This window comes from Rhinopithecus roxellana, chromosome 15, assembly GCF_007565055.1.
Source record: "Rhinopithecus roxellana isolate Shanxi Qingling chromosome 15, ASM756505v1, whole genome shotgun sequence".
In the NCBI taxonomy this organism is placed as follows: Eukaryota; Metazoa; Chordata; class Mammalia; order Primates; family Cercopithecidae; genus Rhinopithecus; species Rhinopithecus roxellana.
Genome location: NC_044563.1, coordinates 91,821,782 through 91,849,392, shown reverse-complemented (window position 1 = coordinate 91,849,392; position 27,611 = coordinate 91,821,782). Strand labels below are relative to the sequence as shown.

General features: G+C 33.1%; 1 protein-coding gene across 1 annotated transcript in view; it reads right to left on the bottom strand.

Moving 5' to 3' along the window:
• LOC104663459 (ubiquitin carboxyl-terminal hydrolase 47) overlaps positions 1 to 27,611 on the bottom strand; it is an 84,479-nt gene that overhangs the window by 16,977 nt on the left and 39,891 nt on the right. Inside the window, exons 9-19 of the mRNA XM_030918400.1 lie at positions 20,635 to 20,730; positions 20,392 to 20,544; positions 18,002 to 18,169; positions 11,341 to 11,472; positions 10,787 to 10,863; positions 10,165 to 10,220; positions 7,813 to 7,925; positions 6,994 to 7,098; positions 4,423 to 4,630; positions 2,527 to 2,642; positions 358 to 477 (exon numbers count right to left, since the gene is read on the bottom strand). Coding sequence (XP_030774260.1) covers positions 358 to 477; positions 2,527 to 2,642; positions 4,423 to 4,630; positions 6,994 to 7,098; positions 7,813 to 7,925; positions 10,165 to 10,220; positions 10,787 to 10,863; positions 11,341 to 11,472; positions 18,002 to 18,169; positions 20,392 to 20,544; positions 20,635 to 20,730 — 1,344 coding nt within the window. The remainder of the gene's footprint in view (positions 1 to 357; positions 478 to 2,526; positions 2,643 to 4,422; positions 4,631 to 6,993; positions 7,099 to 7,812; positions 7,926 to 10,164; positions 10,221 to 10,786; positions 10,864 to 11,340; positions 11,473 to 18,001; positions 18,170 to 20,391; positions 20,545 to 20,634; positions 20,731 to 27,611) is intronic.

The window sequence follows — 27,611 nt, the reverse complement described above, 5'->3', positions numbered from 1 at the left end:
GACAAGCTCAAGAAAAAACAAAATCCAGGGGACATAATCACTGTGGACAGAAATGGTTATGAAGGCTTCACCAAAGAGGTAGGACTAATCTGGAGACTGAAAACAAAAAACAAAAAAACAAAAAAATACAGGGAGAGGAGGAAGAACACTCCAGGTAGGAGTGCATATGAACAAAAGGCAAAGAAGAGGAGAACCAGTAGGACTGATTCACAGGACAGAAAGGAGGCTGACCTGACCTGACTACAAAGGAAGGTAATTATTGGGTTGAGAATTTTACATTAAGTTCCAGACAGATGTTGAACAGCTGTGGAGGCCAGGCTTATAATGAAAATAGTAATTAAAAAATAAATGACATACCTTGTTACTTCTAAAAAATCCTTCAGCTTTCAGGGTTTTACTGGAGACACTGAGAAGACGCAAATCATTATAGCAGCGTTCGAGCACTATTCTCATTGTTTCAGCAGGTAAATGGATGGCCTATAATGAAAGCAATTTAATAAAAAGTACTCTTTCAAAAATAATTCTGCTTGACTTAAAAATACGGGAAAGCAAGACACTGCTGAGTTCTTCTCAAAAGCAGCAGAGAGAAAAATAATTTTAGTAGAGGTTTTAAAATTTTTGAATAATTGAAGGGAAAAATTAGTTATAGCCATAAATTATGCTGCAAATCAGGAGAACAAAGTACCACTTATAAATATATACTCTGAAACTATTTGAAAGGTAAGGATTTTCCCCTAGAAACTCGATTACTCTCAAACTTGCAAGTAAATGAGTGATATGATTCCAAAGAAACTGCATAACTGACTTTTTGACTGCTGATATCAAAACGTTGAACTTCTTGGCTTTTGACAGGCCCTTCTGTAGTCTGTGAATAGTTGTTAATACTTTTATCAAAGCAATAAGCAATTTTCCTTTGTGTAAAATGAGAAGATTAGTAGGTAAAATTTTAAGTTATTCTGAAAGTCCACATCTTTAATTTTTGGAGTCATTTTATAAATTTTACATGAAAGCAGCAGACAAAAATACTTTACATTTAAAAGAACACAATTTATTTTCAATACAACAAAGGTCATCAGTTATATATACCTAATTCTTAAGCAGGCTGGTTAAAAATGCTGTATTTGTTCACATGATGTTTTGTGACTGCCTTTATTCTCTATAGACACATTTTTCTCAATAAGATTATAAACTTCTTGGGGAAGAAACTATTGTATCTCTTTCTTTTGTATTATGTGTGAGTGCTCATTAAACTAAATTTTTTTACATTTGGCATTCATATTTTAAAAATGTAATATACAGTATATTATCACAACATAGTATGCATTTACAAGCAATTTCATCACAAAATTTCACAAAATGATTTGTTTCCTGGTTACTACTTTAGCAAAATTGTTAGAAGTCATATATAGAAGTCAAAATACAGACTTTTTTTTAAACATAATAACCACCAACTCTTACATGATACCTTACTTTTTTTTCCACAGAGTATTTATTTATTTTTCATTAATGTTCACTACAACTCTGTTAAACAGGTATTTATAACCCCAGATAATGAGATGAAAGACAAGACTACTATAAGATGAATGACTGAAAACTGGACTCGACTTGTAATTATGGAACAACTTCCACTACACCAGGGGATATTAACCTATGGTTCGAGAACCTTGCAAAATTTGCCTGTTTGTATGCTCAAGGTTCTGCCGAGTATAGGACCCTTGAAAGGATGATAATCATTTGTCTGGTGTGGACTAATCCTTTTGCCCTCCAAAATTTGAATGTTTTCATTGTTATATTTTTCCAGCTCAAAATATCTGAATGAGCCTATTTTCTTTATCACTAGCTCATATAATGGTGCCAGTATTCAATTCATCACCTTCCCTGTCAAGTCTACACCCTCACCTTCCTCCTCTATTTCTATTAAATGTATCTCTACTTTTCTGGTTACCTAAGTTTGAAACCCCTGGCTCAGGTCATTGGTGCATCTGCTTTACCCCAACATTTAACAATTACAAGTCCTACAGATTCTATCTCTCTCGGACTCTATGCCTTCTCTCATTTCCAGTCATACACCTGCACTTGAATTATTTCAACAGTTTCTTCCTCTCCAATCCTGACTCCCCTCAAGGCATGTGGAACACTAATCTATTGTCACCAGACACTAAATGCAGCATTGCCGTGCTTAAAAACAACGAAAACAAAAACTCAACTTCTTATTGCCTACACCAAAAAGGAACCCAAACTTTCGTGTTTACTGTTTAAAGCTCTTCATGAAATAAACTGTATTTATATTTCCAATCCCATATTTTATGATAATCCAGCCAACACATATAAGTTGTTATATGTACTTGCCTCACACTTTCTTACCTCTACACTTTACTCAATCTGTTTCTTTTAACTATAGTTATCTCCTAACTACAAATATTAGCTCCTAGAGGTAGAGCATGTATCTTATTCATAACTATCACACAGTGTCTTGTACACAGCAGGCACTCAAAAATGTATTTACAGACCTCTTTTAAAACTTACCTTTGAAATCAGTTGTTTGAACTCTGTAACTGTCTGATTTAAGTAAGCACGAACAGTTATAGGAGCAGCTACAGATTCTGCCTTTAGATCAACAACATGAACTTTCACCATCACTTCTGTCACATTTGAAGACATAAACACATAATTGGAGGTTATTTTTTAATGTATTTCACATGAGTAATACATTCTTAACGTGTTTCTAATAGATGAAAAATCCAAACTTCCAAGTACAGATGAAAACAACAACAATGAATAAATATAAATCACCAGATACTGCAAAACAAATACTAAAGGCAACATAGCACTCCTGCTTGCTTTTGAACAAACCCCTTATTAAGCCACTCAAGACCTTGTTCATCATCAAAGATTTCCTATCCTCAAAATAATATTTTCTATATCCCAAGGAAAATTCCACACAAAAACTGTTCTGATTATGCCTTTGTTTTCTCACTTAAATCCTTTATATTGAAATTTAATCCCAAATTCTTCTCTTCTGTTTTCAGGAGGTTATGTTTATAACTAAACTCTTAATCACTTGAAAAATAAATGATCTTCAAACACTGTATTTCATACATAGTTATTCTGTATCTGTTTTAACCTGTTTTATGTTAAACCTCAGTTTTTTTCCTACGTTGTTAATCTAAATTTGACAAAATATTCCGCTAAGATCTTGATTATTAATGAATAAAGACTACTTTATAAGTCTTACAATCCACACTAGCATTTAGAGTTCTCTTTCAAATAAGAGGTATTACTGCTGACTCATGTTATATCTTAATCATTCTTTTTCCTGTCTAGCAAAAAGAAAAAAAAAAAAAAAAGCAACGAAATGTCCTTATGGGACTCTATAGATAGGGTAGAGTCTTAGAAGTTGAAGTAGGCATCATAAAGTTTTCAGAAATAAAATTTTCCCACTTAAGAGAGGTAGACTCCTTGAAAGAATACTATATCTAACCTACTCTGTAAAGAGAGGCCTTCATTTAAAAAGGAGATATACAGGATCCACAGATGAATATTATTGTAAAAGGGCAGAATAAGGTTTTGTAAGTTCAACTTTTAGGAAAAAAACACAGAAAACCTAAGTCTGAATTCTGACTAACCACTAATGCAAAGGAGTTAGGGTCAAGACACAACAGTAAGGATTTTGTAAAATTATATAAACATTTTGCTTTTCTTCTATTTGTTACAATTTATATATGGTAATTATAGAAAACTCTGGACATGAACAGACCATGTAACTGTCTACAGGGAAACTGTCTCTGGGAAAACTAGGGGCATGATATTCTGGTTTTCCTAAACAGTCTCAAAGGAAAAACAAACAAACAAACAAAAAACTCAATGTGCTGAGTGAATGTGATAGATTTAATGAAGAAAGAAAAGCTGAAGTCCCTGGGACCTGTAGAAATAGAAAGGATGAAGAAAAATTTTAAATGCTGACAATGATGGGATAATGATTCCACCCTTCCAAAGAAATCCTGAAAAACAGCCTCGACTTCTAAGATTTTATGGGAATATACTTTTTTTTAGACCAAGGTCTTCTCTATAAAGAGAAAGAAAGAGAAAGAGAGATCTTCCTAAGACAGCAATTGATAACTTTAGGGATTGACAGCATCCAGAATGATTCTGTACTGCACACTGGAGAAGAAAAAACCCACTGAAGACCATAAGCTAGAAGTTTTGCTGTTTTTTTGTTGTTTTTAAAATTATGCATACAACTCTTTGCAAGTAATCTAGAACTTAATTCCAAGCTGTTGCTGAGTACTTCTCAACCTGTCAAAATTATTCTACATTTTAAGACCATATGAAAATTATGTTCATTTCAACAATAAAAAAAAAAAAACTTTCTCATGAACATTTTAAGTACAGTAGAACTAAAAATAGTGTAAAATTGCTCACCTCCAGGTTTATAAGACTGGAAAACTTGATCAGGCTTCCTCGTCTCCAACAGCAGATCAAACATATATGTTGACTTGACGCCACCTAGTAGAAGCCCCATTGGTGTATCTTCTTCTCCTTCATATGACCGTTCTAGATAATCATGAAACTCATCATATTTAACAAGGCGACAGCAATCCAGGGGTATTACCTCTTCTAAATCCATCATCTAAAAGAAAGTAATCCCCCAGAAAGAAAAAATATATATACATATATAAATACACAGTGTTTTAGTCTGTTGGGTAATAACACTACAATAGGCCCTAACAAAATCCACACATTTATGATTTGCATCAAAGACATCAAAGTTACAGGCACAACTTAAATGTTATTTTTAAATAATTATGTTTCATTATCCCTCAAATCATATAAAGCATGTATTAAATACATTTTTTATTTTTTAAAAAGTAAACTTAATAAACTTTAGATGTAGAAACAAAATCAATGTATTATAACTATTGTTCGTAATCAACTAAGCTGGAAACACAGAGGAAAACAACCGAACAGCCAACTAGAATATGCATCTTTTGTTTTCTTAATCTAATCTGGAGTAGAATTGATAATTTGTGTATCTAGTAACAATCTAAGTACAGGAAGACAGCATGTCTCATAAAGCCATCACAAAGGGTATGGCTTCTGTCTCTCAGGTGCCACCTCATTCCTCTCCAGAGATCCCCTTTCAATATTAGCCTCCAGAATACTTACAGCTCATGGTATAGGAATTTCTATCATAAAATTTCCTTCTAGCTTATGTCACTAATAGATGACATACCCTGGTTGCAACAACTCTCTTGATAGGAAATAAGCCTCCTAGAGAAACACAGTAGAATTGCTTAAAAGTATTCAATGTTCATTTAAGGTTGTGATTACGATTTTCAAGAAGGACTTGTAAGGCTCAGTGTATCCCCATTGATCTCTACTCCTCCCCAACTCCCATCCACAACAATGAAGCTCTATTTCTGGCATATAAGATTGACTTCTCTCTTCTGTTTCTTTTTATTTGCAAACTTTCACACTTCCTACTTTCAAGACTAATGCTTGCAGTCCACCATTATATTTAAAGAATTTTTACCAAAATGAGGCAAATCCAGAGCCACCCATCCATCTTAATGTTTGTTCATTCATTTATCCATTCAACATACCCAACCATTTTTGACTTTTCTATATACCAGGGAAGAATACTAAAAATAAAATTGTGAGCAAAACCAGAATGGTTTTTGCACTTGTATGTGCTTATAGTCTAGTGAGTGACAGTAATATTAATTAAAATAGTCAAACAATTAAATGTAAAATTTCAATACTGATAAGTGCTATGCAGGACCAGATGTATAATATAAATGATTCTCAAACTTGACTATGTCTAAGAATCACCTGATGTATGTGTTAAAATGCCTTTTCCCAGGCTCCAACAGAGAAATTCTGATTCATCTGCAGCAATTAGCATTTTTAATAAGAATGTGACTCTGGTGCAGATTGTGCTGGATCACACTTTGAGAAACAATGTCAGCTATCTTGTGTGTTATTTTTAGTTATTTTATTGGTTCCATTATAACTACACACAAAATGATGTAGTATGCAATTTTTTTCTCTAGGTAATGATGGTTTAATTTCAGTCATTCTGTTAATGCTTATATGGAAAGGGGAAAACTTTAATTTGTTAAGTATCATAAATGACATTTAGAACGATCTGGTGAAACAGCGTGACCCCATTTGCCTTTCAAACCTCATTAATAACTTTCCACTACTCTTAGAGAACAAAATGCAAACTTCTATTTCACAAAATCTCTAATTTCATTTTATGGTACTCTGTGCTCACTTAAAACAATCTAAACATACGGCTCCTTTCTTCAGTTTCTTAAATGTGCCAAGCATCTCCTCACCTCAGCACTTTTGCACATGCTGTTCACTCTACTTAGAATATTCTTCCTTGAGCATGGGCCAGTGACAGAGTGGGTAATGCATCTAACTATGGACCAGTATATTCCTCCTCAACTTTTTGCATCGCTGCCTCCCTTTCTCATGGTTAAAGTCTCAAAATAAATTTTCTCAATTTACTACTAATGTATTTACAGCATCTAAATAATAAAATAATTGCAAATTGTGATGTTTACATATGTTTTGTCTGTTCTTTCCAATGCATTGTAAACTCCATGAAGGCAGTGACCACGTCTTGTTCACTTTCCTATCTCTAACACCTCATGTTGTCTTATTCACTCTAATATCTCTAATGTTTCATACAGTAAACACTCAAGAAATGTACGTTAAATGAACAGAAAGAACAAATAAACATTCTGTTTCTAATTTTAATTCTGGGATCTAGAAAGTTTAAATGGCTTTCAGAGAGAGAAAATTTTCAAAATCAACTGACTATGCTCCAAAGGAGAGCTAAGAGATACTCAGTAAGAGATAAATTAACTGGTTACCAAGGTTACTGCCAGTGTTTATATAACCATTATCCATAATAAAAAATTGGGAAATTATGTTAATACTGTTGTATTAGTAAGTAAATGCCAATGATGCAGTTAAACATACCTTATAAGCCATTTCTACTGCTTCCTTTAATGTCTTATCCTTATGAACCTCCAATTTATTTTCCATCATTACTTGTTTTGTAGGATGCAAACAGAATAATTTTATCTAGAAAATGTAAAATATCATCAACTCTGCAGTTCAAGAGTCAAAGTTCAATTCTTCTGTAGACAGCATTTTTTCCTAATTGTCAAAATACTCTAATTTTTTAAAAGAACATAATTGAGATCATTCTTTCTTCTATCCTTTCTCACTTAGTACTTGACACTGATTATGTCTCACACCATACAAAAATTCAAAAACATTAATTTTAACAACTGTATGTTTCCTTAAAAGCATGTATGTTTATGTAATCATTCCCCTACTGATATACATTTGGGTTTCCAATTTTTCCCTAATTTGGAAAATGCTATAATGAATATCCCTGTAATCAAAGTATTACAGTAATTATGATTATTAGATAATAATTCCATAAGAGAAATTACATTTTAAAATATGATTTTGCTTAAGGCTCTTGATAACTACTACTCAATTTCTATCCAATTTTTACTGATTTATTTTCTTTTAGTAGGATAAGAGAATGTGTCTACCTCAACTGTGGCTTCACCAGCACTGAGCACCGCCACTACGTGTTTCTGGGTTTTTACACGTCAAATCAAATCAAATCAAATTTTACCTTTATAGTATAGTTGGTTATACTGTTCAATGATCATGATAGCATAACTGTCTACAGAATCAACCCAATGAGTCAGTCATTAGAATTGCAGTTAACCAAGCTTAAAGATAGCACTTTCAATTAAAAATAAAATGATGGAATTCAACCTTGCATGTATTGCGCTCAATTTCTCGTTGTCTCTTTTCTTGTTCTTCCAACTCTCTCTCTTTCTGCACCAAGTTTTTAATATGTTCTGGGTATTCATCCACTTCTAGAAATTCTATTAGTAATAAAAACAGGATAAAACAGTGTCACTGAAACTGAGCTCCCTTTATTCATCCTGCTTCACTATGCTCTCATGGTATATACTTCTACTACAGCACTCATGGAGATATATCTCCATTATATCCCTCTCTCAACTTGGAATACAAGCTTTGTCCAGAAAAGGGTTAAGAGATAGTTAACAGGGACACATGGTTAGGTCTCAAATCCTAAAGAGCCATGTATTTATTCAAAATGGCTCTTGGCTCCAGAACAACTCCAATACGTGGATTAATATTTTAGAATGAAAAAGCTCTGCAACTTGAAAATAGAATAATTTCTGACTTCAAATCATGCCATCCCATCAAACTGTGTGACCTTGGGCAAGTTTACTTCTCCAACGTAGGTCTCTTCAGCTTATCAATATCATCTACCCCATAAAGTTACTACCTGAGATACAATAAAACTTAATAAATGCTGCTGCTGTCGCTGCTACCAAATACTAGCTATTTGTTTACTATTATCTTTCCCGTGTTCTCAAAGCAGTGTTTAGCTGCCTCCTGACCAAAGAATGCAGAGTCATAAAACTGACACCTTCATCTACTGGATTTCTCCCTGTCTATATGGTCAAGATTCATTTGAATACAAAAAGTGATGATTATTTGTGATATAGTTTGGACATCTGTCCTTGCCCAAATCTCTTGCTGAACTGTAATCTCCAATACTGGAGGTGGGGCCTGGTGGGAGATGTCTGGGTCATGAGGGTGGATCCCTCATGGCTTGGTGCTGTCTTTGCGATACTGAGTTCTCATGAGTTCTAGTCATTTAAAAGTGTGTGGCACCCCTCCCCCACAACCGGAACTTGCTTGCTCCTGCTTTTGCCATGTGAAATGCCTGCTCCTGTATTGCCGTCTGACATGACTGAAAGCTCCCTGAGGCTTCATCAGAAGCTGAGCAGATGCTAGCATCATGCTTCCTGCAAAGCCTGCAGAACTGTGAGACAATTAAACTTCTTTTCTTTATAAATTACTCAGTTTTGGGTATTTCTTTATAGCAATGTGAAGACAACCTGATATAATTTGTGAGGCTACTTTTAAACAATTAGTTAAAAGAAAGAATTATATGCAAAAAATGATTATTATAATCATTTTTACAAAAGTTTTTCTTAATAATCACAACTTCATATGTAACTCAAAGACAATATGAAATGATGACACCATTTGATGAAGCCAATGATTATTTGGCATGAAAAAGGGAAAATAATTTTTATCAAAAATAGCATGTGTCTGTAAAAGGTAAAAGCTGTTGCTTCTAGGAAAGAACTGTAATTTTAAAAATATTCCATATCATATAATACAGCGCCCTCTGGTGCTTTATAACAAAACTAGAGTTGGGGGAGTAAAGGAAGGCTGAGTTACTGCGTTATTGGAAGGCTGGGTCCACATGAGGGACATGAATTATAATACTCTCTACTTCCAGATAGCTATGACCTGGGACAGCTTACTCTTTGGGATAGTTTCTTTATAATACAGTACAAATGATTGCTTCTGCTCTTAAATCTCTGTTCTGAAATGACTTATATAATTTCCAATTATTTTTTTCATTAATTCCATAGTAAATTATTGAACGTTACTATATGACACATCCTGAAATATACTTTATGTGAAAAGATGACTAAGTCCTAAGCCTTGTACCAACTGAATTCACCATCTAATGAGGGTTTACAAAAATGTGAATAAAAACATAATGCTTGAAACAGATTTACTAACAGCAACGGTAGTTTCTAAACAAAGGAAATAGACTGAAATCAAATATTGTGATTACTCTTTTTAATTATGAAAAGACTATGAGCAAACATATCACCTGTATATGTATCTGTACATGCCCCCTATACATTTGTAATACAGCCTGCGTCAAAATTAGCAAGAAAAAACAAACACTGCAATATTTTAAGAGCAATAATTCTAAACGTTATGATCCCTATATCAGACTGCACATAATATAATCTTACTACTAATAAACATTCAATTTATTTAATGTAGTTTTGTCTCTTCATATACTAAAAAATAATTCAACAACATTTTTTTAAGGTCCTTACCAGTTGGTATTATTTTATAACAGTCTTTGTAAATAATTCTTCCAGGCATAAAACAACTTAATTATCTTATCATTTAAAAGTAGTTATCTGGGTTTGCATACTTACAAAAGACATTAGTTTATAACACAAATTAAAATCAAATAACTACAGGTAAACATACTTGCATTTCTGGCTGGATCCTTTAGTCTATAGATCAGCATATATGCATTTGTGGAACTAGCAGAAACATAAAAAAGATTAATAGGGATAAAAAGTAGATTATAAAGATTCCACTTCTAAGCACGAAGTACTTACTTTAAATCGTGATTTTTTTAAAAAACAATTAGAAAATCATGCCACTGTTCACAGACACATTCAGATTTAAAACATTCCAGATAAGAGGAAAATCACATTTAGAGAAGATTCCGTATCTCTTCTTGGTAATACAGTAAAGTCTTTAACAAAATTGTGTACTGGAATGTCTACATACAACAGTTAAGTCAGGGGTCAGCAAGTTTTTTCCAGCAAGGACCAAACAGTAAAAATCACAGGCTTTGCAGGCCATATGGTCTGTGCTGCAACTACTCAACTATGTTATTATAGTGTAAAAGCATTAACACATAATATAGAAACAAATGGCTATGTCAGTGTTCAAACTTCACTTCCAAAATATGGAGGCAGGTTGGATTTGGCTCATGGGTTGTAGTTTGTCAATCTCTTGGTTAGATCTTTGATGATAAAAAACACTGAGAAGCTATAATTAATTCTAACTTCTAAACACTGAAAATTAGGAAATTGCTTACCTTGCGAAAGCACTGGAATAATATCCTCTGCTTCCTGAAGATCCACCATGTGTTTTCTTAATGTCCTCTTGTGTTATCTGAAAATGTGTTACATGACTTTTTTTTTGCAAATTCTATAACACTATCACATTAATGTCAATATGTAACTCAATCTTTAACCTCAGAGTTAAATGATATGAAAGACCTTCACGATTGCTCACACAGCTACCAATTCACAAAATTTAATCATAATCAGTGGCTGCTTACCAGCCAGTCAGTTCTAGCATTCCTGATCACACGTGAAGCACAAGTAGCACCTATGAAGGCTCAGGCCCAGAGGAAAATTGGTAGTCTATCTCTGGAGATATTCAGCAAGCCCCAAACAAAACAAAGCAAAACAAAGAAATAATAAACAAACGCAAGAACTTTACTAAAAGCAAAAATTAGACAGATTTGATATGGGTCTTAAGATGTACCACCAGCCAGATTCACTCATTCTTAATAAAACTCACTGTTGTTTAGAAGCATTCTTACTCCCATCTTTCAGAGTATAATCTTAAAGGACACCTCCTTACCCTGCTGACATGTTGATCATTGAAGCTGTACCACTGCTCATCACTGAATGACTTTATACATGCATAATAATGACCACCAGCAGCACTCCCGGAATGAACCATAACAGAGAAAAGTTCATAGATCAAGGAATTCTAAGGGGAAAAAATAAAAGTAACTCAGAGGAGAAGAAAAACACAATCCTTATTTGTGTATTTCCTATTCTCTGTTAACACGTAGAGAAGTAACATGGTTAGTTGTCCTATATATTATAGGTCAACTTTCCCCTAAGGCAAAACAAAAATGTCAAGTTATAAAATAACTGTATACACCACAAGTTACACAAGTTTCATCAGTGCATTCTTTCACATTTTAATTATGCTATAACCTTTGAAACCATATATATCTGTAAATATAAACTTACATATGTAAAAATTAAATAAGTCTAACATTTCAGAAGCAGATGCTAATTACAATGCTGTTCTAAAATGCACAGTCGATAAAAAAATTCCCAAGTAACATACTGTTTCTTATTCAAATTTTATTTCCTTTACAAAAGAGCTGAGGAATATAATTATTTGGAATATCTTCTAATGCATTTATGCATTATCTGTGATATCATGATCTACTGATTTATCTCTCTCTTATATTAAGAATGAATCCTGAATTATACTATATCTACAATAAATTAAAATTGTTTCTTTAGCTTCCTGTGCTGCAAACAATTCTTTAAAGTTTGGAGCTAAAGATTATTTTAGGCAAACTTAAGTATTTGTGGAAGAAAATCAAGAAAAGAGGCAACTTGTTTTAAAAAATGAGGTCATTTATAATGACTTGTTTTTATATTTAAGACAATCTTTTCTTTCAGAAGCCCACGCACTTCACAACTCCTAAGACAGTTTGAGATACTGGAGACTTTGCAGACCAGTAACTCTATTACAAAAAAAGAACAGGTAGGAAGACAGAAACAGAGAATAAGGAGGTTAAAAAGGCAGTCTGACATCAGAAGACTACCAGTTTATGATGGACAAGCTTTATTTTATTTACTTTTCTACAAATACTAGGGTTTCTCTTCTTTATTCTTTGCCTAAAAAGCATTTTAGAGCCTTCTATAATTTTTAAGAAATTCTAATTTATCTTAAAATAACTTTAAACTGACCACAATATATTGTTAATTAGTGAAATTTCTAGAACAAATTTTGAAAATGTCTGAAAACTTGTTTATGTGGTTCAGATTTTATTCCTACAACTAAAATTAATCACAGTGGTGATAGGGAGGAAGTTTCAGAATTTATTTGCAATCCAAAACGTGCTTAAAGCATTGAACACCTTATGAAATGTGGTAACTCCATGTTATTAAATTAAAATGCTTTGAATGTAGTAAATACACTAGACAAAATTTTGATATCACTGAATGATATGAACAGTATCTTATGATAAGCAGTCTCCCCACTTAGAAAAAAAATAAACACAGAAAAAGCCTGCCAACCAACAGCTATACATTTTTTAAGTTTCATCACAATGATCAAAGCCAACATAATTATCTTCCTGGAAAATTCTAATAGTAGCAACTTCTAGACGACAGTAATGGTGATATATTCAGAAGGCTGAAACACCTTCCAAATTAGAATTGTATATATCTATTTTAAAGCAAAAGATAATACAGTCATTATAGAGTAAGGGTTCTCAAATGTAATAGTTTTAGTTTCAAATCAAATACACTGCTAAAAAGTAGTAAGGAAAGTAAAGTACCTTTATCCAAATCTAGCATGATAATGTGTAAATAAAATTACCCAAAAACATGTCCTAACATTTTCTTCTCTTTTACTACTATTTAACAAAGTAATACATTACTCTTAATAAAAAGAGGATACATCTTCAAACACAGTACTAGCAAACAGAATTACAAATTTCTAAATTTGGGTAGAACAGAAAGCATCTAGTCCAAATTCCTCCAAAATGTAGCAACTGAAAGGCACACAGATTAAATGATTTGCCCAAAGTGATACAGTTTATTAATGGCAAAGTAAGAACTAAAATCTAGATCATCTGGCTCACTAATGCAAGGGTCAAAGAGTGAATATTTTAGGCTTTCTAGGCCATACGGTTTCTGTCGCAACTACTCAACTCTATCATTATAGTACTAAACCAGACATACACAATATGTAAACAACCAGAGTGACTGTGTTCTGATAAATCTTTATTCACAAAAACTGGTAACACTTAGCAACAGACCTGGAAGCTCAACACCAAACAATAAATACCCAACCTGCCCAATAAACCAAAAACCAAAACAACAACAAAATACAAAAACTCCCATGTTTAGGCATATCATGTTCAAACTGAACAAAACCAAAGACAAAAAATCTTTAGGGGAGGCAGAGGGGAAAAACACCTTACCTATAGAGGAACAAGGATAAGAATTATAGCACACTGTCATTATAAACCATGCAAGCAAGAAGAGTGTAATGAAATATTTTGTGTTGAAAGAAAAATACCACCAACCTAGAATTCTATAGCCAGAGAAATAATCCTTTAAAAGTGAAGAAGAGAAACTAGAAATAAATAGCAAAAGGAAAACTGGAAAATTCACAAATATGTGTAAGTTGTTTTAAACAACACACTCTTGAACAACCAATGGGTCAAAGAAGAAACCACAAAGGAAATTAGAAAATATCTTGAGACAAATGAAAACAAAAACATAACATACCAAAACTTATGGAATGAAACAAAAGAGGAAAGTTTATAGATGTAAATGCCTACATTAAAAAAAAAAAAGAAGAAGAAGAAGAAGACATCTCAAATCAACAACTTAACTTTATACCACAAGGAACCAGAAATAGAAGAACAAACTAAGCTGGGGGGGGGAATGTAAAAAAAAAAGAAAGACGAAAAAACTAGACTCAGAGATAGCAGAAGGAAGGAAATAAAGATTAGAGCAGAAATATAGAATAGAAAAAAAATGACATTAAGAGCTGGCTTTTTGAAAAGATCGACAAAGTTAACAAACCCTTAGCTAGGCTAAGAAAGAGACAAGACTTAAATAACAAAAATCAGAAATGAAAGAGGAGACATTATACTGAAGCCACAAAAATAAAAAGGATCATAAGAGACTACTATGAACAATTATACACCAACAAATTGGATACCCTAGAAGAAATGGATAAATTTCTACAAACATAACAGCTTACGAAGGCTGACTCAAGAAGATATAAAAAATCCGAACACATCTATAACTAGTAAGGAGACTGAATCAGTAATCAAAAACCTCCCAACAAAGAAAACCCCAGGACCAGGTTGCTTTGCTAGAAAATTTTATCAAACATTTAAAGAATTAACATGAATCCTTCTCAAACTTTCTGAAAAAGTAAAAAGGAGAAAAACTTCCAAACTGATTCTATTAGGTCAGCATGACTTTGATACCAAAATTAGACAAAGATACTAAAAACTATAGAACATATCTCTTTGATGAACATTCATGCATAAATCCTTAAAAAGACACTAGCAAGCCAAATTCAATAATACATTAAAGGACTATACATCATGACTAAGTGATCAATGTAATACACTACACTAACAGAATTAAAAACAAAACCACACGATCACTTCAATTGATAAAGAAAAAGTATCTGACAAAATTAAACATTCTTTCATGATAAAAACACTCAACAAACTAGGAATAGAAGGAAATTACCTCAACATTATGAAAGTCTTATATGAAAACCCCACAGCTACCATCATATTAAATGGTGAAAAACTGAAAACTTTCCCTCTAAGATCAGGAACAAAGCAAAGATGCCCATTCATACCACTTCTATTCAACACAGTACTGAAGTCCTAGCCAGAGCAATCAGGCAGGAAGAAATAAAAGATATCCAAATAGGAAAGAAAGGAGAAAAATTATTTCTGTTCACAGATGACAGTCTTGTATGTAGAAAATAAAGATTCTGCATAAAAAAAAAAAAAAAAAAAAAAAAAAAAAACCCTAACAAGTAAATTCAGCAAAAAATGCAGGATACAAAATCAACACACACACAAATCTGTTGCATTTCTAAATACTAACAATTTATTGTTACACTAACACTAACAATCCAAAAAGAAAATTAAGAAAACAATTCCATTTACAATAGTATCAAAGACAATAAAACTCTTAGGAATAAACTTAACCAAGGAGGCAGAAGACTCATACACTGAAAAACCATAAAACATCAAGGAGGCCGGGCGTGGTGGCTCACGCCTGTAATCCCAGCACTTTGGGACGCCGAGGTGGGTAGATCATGAGTTCAGATCAAGACCATTGTGGCTAACACAGTGAAATCCCATCTCTACTAAAAATACAAAAAATTAGCCGGGCGTGGTGGCCGGCGCCTGTAGTCCCAGCTACTCAGGAGGGTAAGGCAGGAGAATGGCGTGAACTTGGGAGGTAGAACTTGCAGTGAGCCAAGATCACACCACTGCACTCCAGACTGGGCACAGAGCAAGACTCCATCTCAAAAAAAAAAAAAAAAAAAAAAAAAAAAAAAATCAAAGAAAGAAGTTAAAGACACAAATAAATGGAAAGACATCCCGTGTTCATGAGCTGGAAGACTTAATACTGTTAAAATGTCCACACTATACGAAGTGATCTATAGGTTCAATGCAATCCTTATCAATATTGAAAATAGGAAAACAACAGAAAAAGAGAACAAAACCAAAAGATGGTCCTTTGGAAGAAAAAAACCCCAATACAATTGGTAAATCTCTAATTAGGCTAACCAAGATTAAAAAGAAGACACAAATTGCCAATATCCGAAATGAAGGAAGGTTCATCCCTGCATTAAAAGGACATTAAAGGACAATTAAAAGTACAATAAAGGAATACTTTGTACAACTCTATGCCTCCAAGTTTGATAACGCAGATAAAATGGACCAACTTCTTAAAAATCATAAACCACCAAAACTCACAAAGGAGAAACAGGTAACCTGAAAAGCCCTATATCTATTACAGAAATTGAATCAATAATTAATCACTTTCTAAAAAAGAAAGCACCAGGTCCAGATAATTTCCCTGGTGAATTCTACCAAATATTTAAGAAACAATACCAAGTCTCCACAATATCTTCCAAAAATAAAGGCAGAGGGAACATTCCCTAACTTATTACATGAGCCCAACATTACCAAAAGCAGATAAAGACAATATGAGAAAGGAAAACTACAGATCAATGCATCTCATGAACACAGATGCAAAAATTCTCTGCAAAATATTAGTAAATCAAATCAACAATGTATAAAAAGAAATACACACCATGACAAAGCAGGATTCATTCCACGTATGCAAAGATAGCTCAACATTTGAAAATCAATCTATGTAACTCAGGCTGAAGAAGAAAAATTACATACATGATCATATCAACTGACATAGAAAAAAAATCTGGAAAAATCCAATACCCATTCATGATAAAAGTTTTCAACAAAGTAGGAAAAGAATATAAAAAACTGAAAGTCAACATCACACTCAATGGTAAGCAACCGAAAGCTTTCCTCTGAAGACTGGGAACAAGGCAAGGATGTTCTCCCTCACCATGCTATTCAACACTGCATTGGAAGTCCCACCCAGTGCAGTGAGACAAGAAAAAGGCATGCAGATGGGAAAGGAAGAATACTGTCTTTATTTGCAGATGAAATTATAGTGTATGTAAAAACACAGGCGAGGGCCCAGGTTTGGCTTTTGAGCCATAGTTTGCCAACTCTTGCTAAAATGCCATGTTTCTATACTAAGTTATAATATACTTATTACACAGCAATCCCCACTCAACTGTCTGCCCTGAATGAAACAGATAATTTTAAAAGGTAAAGGGTGGTGGTGATAATTAGAAGAATGGCCTTGGTCTAAAAACAGACTTTATGAAAGTAAAACTCTATTTTGAAATATTGTCTTAAAAATCCCTATATTTAATGACTCTGTAATACTTGGGTTAGTCATCAGTCTTCACATTAGTGGTTTATTAGTCAAACCATGCTCAGGACATTTTATCTATAATCTTTCCCTCAATAAAACAGAATACATGTGGGAAAAAATGGTCTAAAAAAACCCTTAAAGTTATTGACACAGAGGCAAGATCCTATCCCAGAGATTATGCAATTCTGTGGTTTTCAAATGATAATCCATGGAACTATACCATTTTTCAAAGTGTCTTGAGGACTCTTACAGGACAGGGGAGAAAGACTGGGGGCTTTGGCATTTCCCTACTCAGAAAGATCAGATTATTAATTGTCTCATAAAGTGTTCCATGGCCAGACTTTTAAAAATCAATGACTAATCCAACATTTTACTTTTCTATATAAGAAAACTCAGACAAAATTTATCGATACTTGCTGCAACCTTAAAGGCAGAGGTAGTAATAGAATCTTGGTTTCTTGACTACTAGGCATCCTTTCTACACCATCCAGCTTGCTTAGACAGTTACAGTATGGTCTCCCAAAAATTAATGTTCCTACCTGTAAGCAGTTTCTCTTGAAGTTTAATTATAGTCATATATATATATATATATATATATATATGCACAAAAAAACTGAGAAGTTTTAACTTTCAGAAATTAAGTTTCTTTTAAAGAGAACTTTATCAGTAACAACAGCTATAGAATTATATAGCAAGTCAGAGATTATCCTCACTTTCAACTAAAAAATGAAAACTATAAAAGGTACCTTTTCAAGTCCAGATTTTGAGATCTTTTCGGTTCCACTATTGGTTTCAAGGCAGATTCCTTCATCAACACCATCATCATTGGAGAAATCGTTGCTCATCTGATCGCTGTGACAACTACCTTCATTTTCTGCTCCACTGTCAGTGCAACTTTCAGTCTGAGGAGATTTCTTAATAAGACATAATTATCTTACTTATAAACCAAATACAGAGAAAATATGCTCAACAAAACTTTGTACCTATATACTGCTAATATTTTCACACAATTTAACATATTATTAGCAAAAATATTTTAAGTATATTTATTTTCTCTTAAAAAGTGAGACCTTAAGTAAAATTAAACAAGCAAAAGTGTATTTTAAAAGCATTTCTATCACGTCCTTAAAATTCTAATACAACAAATTAGTGAATCAGAATTCTATTAAACCTCATTTATGTTTACTGTTACAATGTAATGGTTGAAATTATCATTTCTTTTAGCAAAATCCACAAAATCAGAAAAGCTGAGCTCCAAAATGAGCTTCTGGTGTTCTCAAATCATGAAAGAATATCATTTATTTTCTTGAACAAAAAGTTCAACTCAGTTTATCAGTGCGTTAGGTATTATAGATAATTAGAAAGAGAAACAAGACATTGCATTTATCCTTAAGAACTTTACCATCTTTTTACAGGAAGCAGAAATATAATGGTTATAGCACATTATGCTTTTCTATTTTATGGTTTTTAAACCACATTCACACAAATTTAATTTGAAGAATTCTCTTTGTTAGAAATCCCCAAATAATTCTTTCCCCTCTTCACACTTTATATACATCCCTAAAAATGTTTTTATTTAAATAATTTGAGAATTTTCTAAGATGCAGGCTTTTGAAATATGTAAGGCATTGCATAGAAGTTCTTGAGTGAAACCAAGCAATACACAATAAGCACAAACTTTTTGCCAGGAACTCTGTTGTAGGTACTACATCTAATATATAGTCTTCATCTCTCAAGAAGGTTAGGTTCAAGGAAAAATGGAGGTGAAATCCAGCTATAGAATTAAGTCTAGAGAGATATAATTCCTGAAACTCCTTAAGCTGAGCCAAAACATTTCTTGTCCCAAGAACTAAACCTAGAATTCTCTAGAAAGTTTGTACTAAGCTTCGTATATAGGTTTTCTTTCTTTGGAAAAAATTTTCCTTTATGAGAAATATATTAGGCATATTCAGAAGACCAATCTACTACTGATCTCTACTTGAGTAGAAATCCTACAAAGATTATTTCTCCTCTGAAAGTCTGGCACACTTTGGGTAGATTTCCTAGCTTAAGCACAAGTGTCTGAGACATTATTTTAAATTAAACTTTTCAAAATGTTATCGGTCATAGTTACCATTCAATTAATAGCTACTTCATCTAAGGCACCTGGAAATGAGGCTCAAAAGGTTTTATGAATTATCCAAGGTCAAGTGGCTAGCAAGTAGCAGGATAAGAATCTGAATCCACATCTAGCTAGGCCTAAAACATGTGCTCTTCTATACCAAACTGCCTCACAGTACTTAATAGTACTAAATAAAACTTGGTGAATGTTTAAAATTAGTTTTGAACTCCTGGGAAAAGGCATTTTTTATAACTATAGTAATCAGTTTCAGTTAAAAACAAAAACAAAAACAGAAACGCTTCAGGGTAATTCTGAGAATAATAAAGATTTATCACATTGAAATAATTAGCCTAAGTGATTATAAATATTCCACATAATAAAATCAGAAGAGTTTCCAAAATAATAGAGTGGAATATTGTAAGTCTTTCACTGAATAAGGGTAGAGGAACCAGAGAATTCTGGGAGGCCAAAGTGTGGGAAAAAATTGATAAGCATTACATCATATGTCACTCAAAATCCTATGCTTAAATTATTTAAACAGTTTCAAATTAAAAAAAGTAAAAAGGAAAACAGACAAAACAGTAAGTAAATACAAAAGAGCAAGTAAGTACAAGAAATTAAGCCCATGCTATTCAGTTGGTTCATTCATTCCATCACAGGCATTGTCTGCATTTATTATGGATCAGAAACATGAATATGGCTTACCTTCAGGCTGGTTTCAATAACGACGAAATTATAAAACATAAGATTATCACTCAACTTCAAGAAATAATTCCAAAGCTGAGTTCCTTATTGTGTTTTCAAAGAGTATCATAAGTTACTCTGATCAAACAAGAATATTTAAAATATAATTTATGCAGTAAGGAAAAGCTTATACAAAGGCAAGTCATTTATTGAATTCCGCATTAGAAAATAAGAAAAAGTTTCCATCAAGAAGACAGTCTAAATGACATCAGTGTTATTACCTCAAACAGCTCTTTCAAATACATGACTGACTAATGTGGATTAATGAAAAATACTTTAACAAATATTTACCTCATCTTCAACATCAATAAATGTACTCATATCTAGTTCCTCGGGAAATGTCATTCGATCATTCAGTTTAATCCTATGCATGGTTGTATAATCAAAATCAAATCTTTTCAGCTGTAAGGTCAGCAGATAAGGAAAATGCAAAAACCGAAGGCCCTAAAAAACAAAAAACAAAAAGGGGGAGACCCTACAGAATACGGAATATTATCTCAGATTTCTAAGTATTAATCTGTACATGGCATTTACCTTCCGTGCATCACACTTTTTCTTACAACGTTCACAAAAATATTGATTTGGGCCATCCAAAATCTCTGGCTGAATAAATGCATGCAATGCTTCTTCCTAGTTAGAAAAAAATGTTTTATAATTACTTAAAATATTATATTAATGACAAAATCCTGACTAAAAAAGACTGCAATTACTAAAACAGTTATAAGTAGAATGGTTAGAAATTTAGGAACTCAAAATGTACCCAGGAAAATTATCAACAGTAAAATAGTATTATCACTATAAAAATTACCAAAAAAAATTATTTCATTCTACACAAGATTTGTCTTTCTTAGTATTGCAGTATCATAGTCACTTCAACCTGATTTTCATTGACTTTACATTGCAGTGTTCGGCTAAATAATCTCTAAAAAAATCCTCAGTCCTTAGATAAAAAGTAATTCCACACTTCTAAGAAAAGCAGTTGCATGCATCATTTCAATCTTCTTATAAAAGGAAGCATTTAAAACTGTACAGTAAATATCAATGCTCTCTAAAGAATTCACACTTTTCATACACTTAAAAATCATGTAAGCATCGTTAATTGCCATAGTTAGGATCAGTCAGTAATCTGCCACAGAACTAGTTATAAAGATTGAAAAACACTGCGCAACCTTCTCAGTGTGTGTGAGATATTGCTCCATTTGGAAAAGTATAATGAGGCTCCTGGATTGTTAATTTGGTAGAACCATGTGGTTCTCTTCTCCATACAGCATTACAACAGAAGTAAGAAACTTCATATAAATATTGTTAAAGAATCAGTGGCATAAAGTTAATTTTTATTTTAATAATTGGTTTTTCACAATTAAAAACTAGTTAATGTAGCATATGATTGGATGCATAATCTCAAATTTCATCTGATGTGTTCTCTCTTTTCTCCACACATGGGCTAAGCAGAACTACTGAAAATATTACACATAAACTAAAAGAAATGGAATCATTAAGACAAAGTATCTTCAAATATTTTCCTTTTGATATAGGACAAGCTGTTCCTCAAAAGATAAAGGAGCTTAATGGTGGTAGTTGCAAAATAGCTGGCAAAGCTTAGAAAACTACTGTCCACATATTGTTTGATAGAGTTCACTGTGGAACAAGATAAAAATAAGAAAAGACATAGATATTCCAAGGTGTCTAAACCCATCTGATCCCCTATTTTGTTCTCAGAACACAAGGAAACAAGTGGGGAAGAAACCAAACAGCTGGGTTTTTTTCCACATGACCATGCATTTTATTGGTGGTCAAAGGACACATTTAGAAAATGTTTTTTTTGTTGTTGTTGTTTGTTTCTCTCAGGCATATTTTAGGGGAAAAAAAGCAAGTTCTATAAAAACACAACAGAAAAACAAGCTTTAAAAGAAATTACATCTATAGCTTAACACAGACTGATACTAAATGTCAGGCTTTCCAAATAGTGGTAATTCGAACTGGTAAAAACTCAATATTCAAAAAGGGATGGGGGGAGAGGGAGAGTGAGACAATTATGTAACTCAAATTCTACTTTGGTGTGTGTATATTGGTCTCTGGCTTATAGTTAATACCTAGAGATCTTTTTAAAAAATTTAAAACTTGGAAAAAAAGTTTGAAGAACAGAGAACTGTCAAATACTTTACTCATATTCATCAACTTTTAAACATTTTTGCCAACTTTGCTTTTATCTCGCCCAACCCAACATTATTATCTTTGTTTTAGCCATTTGAGAGTAGGTTTACACCTTATGCTTTGCCTCTTAACTTCGATATACCTTTTTAAGAATAAAGATATTCTTAAACAGTAATCAAACTCTGGAAATTTTAATACTGATAAAGTACTTTCATCATCCATATTCCAATTCTGTCAATTACCTTAATAATGTATTTCTCTCCACCTAGTACACAGTCTATCCCAAGGCCACAGATTTTGTTTGGTCTTTTGAGATTCCTTTAATCTGGAGGTGTTCCAGAGTTTGCCTTTCTTTCATAATACTGATATTTTTTGTAGAACAGAGGCCACTTATTGTATAAAATGTTCTGCAATTTGGGTTTGTCTGATGTTCTTCATTATTAGATTTATTTTATACATTCCTTGCTAGGCTACTATGATATTAGCAAAGATGTGCCCTTCTAAGGGTAGCACAGTCACAGGCCATGATGTACCTAACTTTCTCTTCAGCGATATTAGCTTTAATTATCTGGTCAAGGTATCGTCCAGTCTCTCTACTATACAGTTATTATTTTTACCCTCGTGGCTAATAAGCAATCTGTAAGGAGACACTCGGAGACCATGTAAAAATCCTGAGCCTTACCAAATCTTCCACCCTTGATTTTAACATCCACTTAGATTCCTGCCAAAACCAAATTTTAATGTTTGTTTTCTGAACCAACTTGAAAATCTTTTTAATAGGCTATTTAAACCCACTGATATTTCATATGACTGACAAGCTTGGTTCTATCTCAGTCACTACTGTGTAATTACTGTGTGTATTAGGTAATATTTATTGTGTTCCTTTGCTGTTTCTTAAATTTTCTTTTGGTATTTAGCAAGGTTTGTAATTTTATTCTACGTTACTTTTGCATTTATAGTTTTGTTAGTGTCCTTGGACCCCTCTTTTTCCCACCCACCCCCACCCTGTTTACTTTCTTAAGCTTTCAGTGTCTGCCAGTTTTAAATGGTCTCCTTTATTTCCCACCCACACAATAGTCTGTGATCTTACTCTGCTTTCCCTTTCACTCTCCCTTCTGAAAAGTGGTATTATTTGTACTTTGTCTAACATGTAACATTTCATACTATTCTGCTACCCATTTTCCCACCCTTGTATTTAGGCCTTAATTTAATACAGTAAGTGCTCACAGTTCTTTTGCTGAAGCTGCCCCAGTAATCTGTTGATTGGGTTGAGCTCATCCTCTAATGAACTCCTCAATGGCTCATGGATATAACATCCAATGAGTTCTTGAATATTCAAACTTGTCTTTTTATAGCTGTCATAATTAAGAAAAACTTGCCTGGCTATCAAACCCCTGGCTAGTACTTTCTTGAATTTCTGGAAATTGCTACTCTGTTGGCAGGATTTGCATGTTGTTCTTCTGAAATTTGATACCAGCCCAATTCGTCTTTTTTTTCAGATGAGGTCTTGCTATATCACCCAGGCTGGAGTGCAGTGGTGTGCTGGCTCACTGCAGCTTTGAACTCCCTGGCTCAAGCAATTCTCTTACCTCAGCCTCCTGAATGGTTAGGGCCACAGGCACATGCCACCACAACTGGTCACTGTTTTTTTTTGTAGATACGTCGTCTCAACATGTTGTCCAAACTGGTCTCAAACTCCTGGGTTCAAGTGATCCTCCTGCCTCAGCCTCTCAAAGTGCTGGAATTACAGGGAGCCACTGCGACTGGCCTTAATTCATCTTTAATAGTTTACTAAAATACACCTCAGAGTTTATCATTCCAGGTCCTTCAAAAGGTAGACTTAACATTTCCCTTATTCCCAGAAAGTTTCTCTGAATTATAGTTTATCTATTAGTTCTGTTGCACTGTTTTATTTTTCTTCTTCACAGACTCCAATTATGTTGGACATCCTTTGCTGGTCTTCTCTTTCAGTATTTTTTTTCTGAGATCCTGTTTACTTTTACAAAAATTTCATTTCCATTCAGTGTCATTCATTAGATTTTCATTCTTTCTATTTTCTCTTGAGCATTTTGCAATTGATTCTTCACATCTAAGATATTTTTGTCTTTTTCTTCTGTTTCTTTCCTGAATTTGATGAACTCCCACTTCATTTCTTCCAGCATTGTTTTTGTTTTTTAAATCTATTTCCTTGCCTAAGTTTTTGGATACCAGGTTCTGTTTTGCTCATTTGAGAGTATTTAATTCAGTCAGAGTACCATGTTGATAATTCCAGAGTGACAACAGTTTCATATTCTAGATCTTACTGCTCCCCATATATCATGCAAAATGTAATTCTGCACATCTATTTATTTAATTTGAGACAGGATCTCACCACATTGCCCAGGCTGGTCTCAAAAACTCCTGGGCTCAGACAATCCTCCGCCTTGACCTCCCAATGTGCTAGGATTACAGGCATGAGCCACCACGCCCAGCCTGCACATTCTTTTACACTATAATTTTCAGAATTCAGGATAGAACATAAAGAATTCTTACATCCTTAGTTCTCCAACCAAAAAAAAAATATGAGTTATCCCAATTTTAGAGTTAATGCAGATAATCTAGGCACAGTGCAATCGAAAGGTATATGCAAGGAATGGTATTGCCTACAAATCCTTTTTTAATCACTTATATGTATATATGAATTATTCATCAATTAAAATCTATTTAATTTTGAATAGAGAAATGAGTGTTAAAACACCACACTTCAATTTTTATACGAAAAAAAAGAAAGTAGATCCACCACTGAGAATTATTTCCTGATTTTGATGTACTAAGCAATTTTGGTGCTACTGATATACAGGAACATGATGTTTGCCTTAAAAATATATTCAACTGTCTTTCCCAGAATATATACTTTAATATTACTATTTTTTAACTAGGAAAAGGGCTATATACTTTTACCTAAACTGTCTTTTTTTTCATTGAAACTTTTGAGACAATTTTAAATTCATGTGCAATCGTAAGAAATAATATAAAGAGACTTCTTGTACACTTCTCCCAGTTTACTGGAAACATTTTGTAAAACTGTAGCATATCATAACCATGATACTGATATTCATACACCTATCTAATTCAGATTTTCCCAGCTTTAGTGCACTCATTTGCCTGTGTATATGTGTCTATCAAGTTCCATACAATTCTATCACCTGTAGAGGTTCATGTATCCAATGCCTGTCAAGAGACTGAACAGTTCCTATGCAAGGGTAACTTGTAGCCACAACCACCTGCTTCTCCTCTCCCTGCTCCCACCAAATCCATAAGACCTGGTAATGGTTAATCTGTCCCATAGTTCTAAACTGTTGTCATATCAAAATCATAAAGTATATAATAACCTTTTGGGACTGGCTTTTTTTCACTCAGAATAATTCCCTGGATATTCTTTCAAGTTTTTTGTGTTTATTAATAGTTTGTTTCTTTTTATTTCTGAGTACTATTTCATGGTTTGTATGAACCACAGTTTGTCAAACCATTCACTTACTGAAGAAGATATGGGCTGATTCCAGTTTTGAATATTAAAAACAAAGATGGAATAAATATTTGTGCACAGGTTTTCATGTAAACATAAATTTCAATTTTTCTGGGATAAATGACCAAGAGTTCAACTGCTAGAGTTTATGGTAATTGCATGTGTCATTTTATAACAAACTACCCATAACATTTCACATTCCCACCAGCAGTGTATGAGTGATACAGTTTCTCCACATAGTCACCAGTTTTCCATGCTATCATTATTTGTAGCCATCTGGCAGGTAAAGAATAACATATTCATTATGGTTTGAATTTGCATTTCACTAATAGCCAGCAATGTTGAGTATCTTTTCTGTACTTGATATTTGTATATCCTCTTTGATGAAATGTTATGTCTTTTGTCAATTGTCTAGATGAATTTTTCTAAACTGATGTTTTGAGAGTACTTTATATATTCTAGATACGAGTCCTTTGTCAGACAGACAGCTTGCAAATGTCTACAGCTTCTCTTTATCATATGGGGTTTCAGAGAGTAAATATTTTTAATTTCAATGTTTGATAATTGTCCCGTTTGCAGACTGTATTTTTGATAGAAAATCTAAAAACTCTTTGCTTAGCCCAGATCTGGAAGATTTTCTCCTATGTTTTTTCTAAAAGTTACATTAGTCTTACATTTTACATTTATAACCCATTTTGAGTTAATTTTTGTATAAAGTTATTTAAGTCAACGTTCATTTTTTGATATGGATGTCCAGTTGTTCCATCACCATTTGTTGGAAACACCATTTTTCCTCCATTGACTTGCCTTTGTGTCTCAGTCAATAATCAGTTAGGCATATTTGTGTGGATCTATTTCTGGGTTTTCTATTCTATTCCACTGATCTATTTGTCTACCCCTCTGCCAGTATCACATAGTCTTGATTACAAGAACCATATAATCCATCTTTTTGGCTAAGTAGTATTCCATTCCAAATCATGTAGACTGGTAACTTCATTTTTAGTTTTGAAAACTCTTAGCTATTCTAGTTTCTTAGGCTTCCATATACATTTTGGAATAAGCTTGTACATGTCCTCAAAAAATCTTGCTGGACTTTGACAGGAACTGCATTAAGACTATGTAATTATCTTTACTATGTTGAATCTTCCAATTAATAAGTACAGTATGTTTCTCCATTTACTTAAATATTCTTTTCAATGTTTTTTTTGACACATAATATTGTAAATATTTATGAAGTACATGTGATACTTGATACATGCATAGAAGCAAGTCAAGGTATTTGGGATATCCATCACCTTGAACATTTACCATTTCTTTGTATTGCGAACATTTAAAATCTTCTAGCTATTTTGAAATACACGATATGTCACCCTATTCTGCTGTCAAACACTAGAACTTACTGCTTCTAACTGCATGTTTGCACCTATTAACCAACCTCTCTTCATCCCCCATCTCTCTCAAACACACTGTTCCCAGCCTCTGGTAAACATCACTCTACTCTCCACCTTCATGAGATCAGCTTTATTTTTAGTTCCCACATGTAAATGAGAACATGTAATATCTGTCTTTCTGGTCCTAGCTTATTTAACAAGATCTTTCCAAAGTTTCGTAGTTTTGAACACATAGGTTCAGTACATTTTTTGTTGGATTTCCATCTTTTTTCTTTTTGCAAAATTAGAAATGGTATTGTACTTTAAACTTCACTTTCTACATGTTTATTGTTAGTATCTTGAAATACAATGTATTTTTTATGTTTATTTTTATCCTGCTACCTTGCTAAACTCACGTATTGGTTCAGGGTTTTCTTTTTCTTTTTCTTTTTTTTTTTTTTGGTAGAAGCCTTGGGATTTTC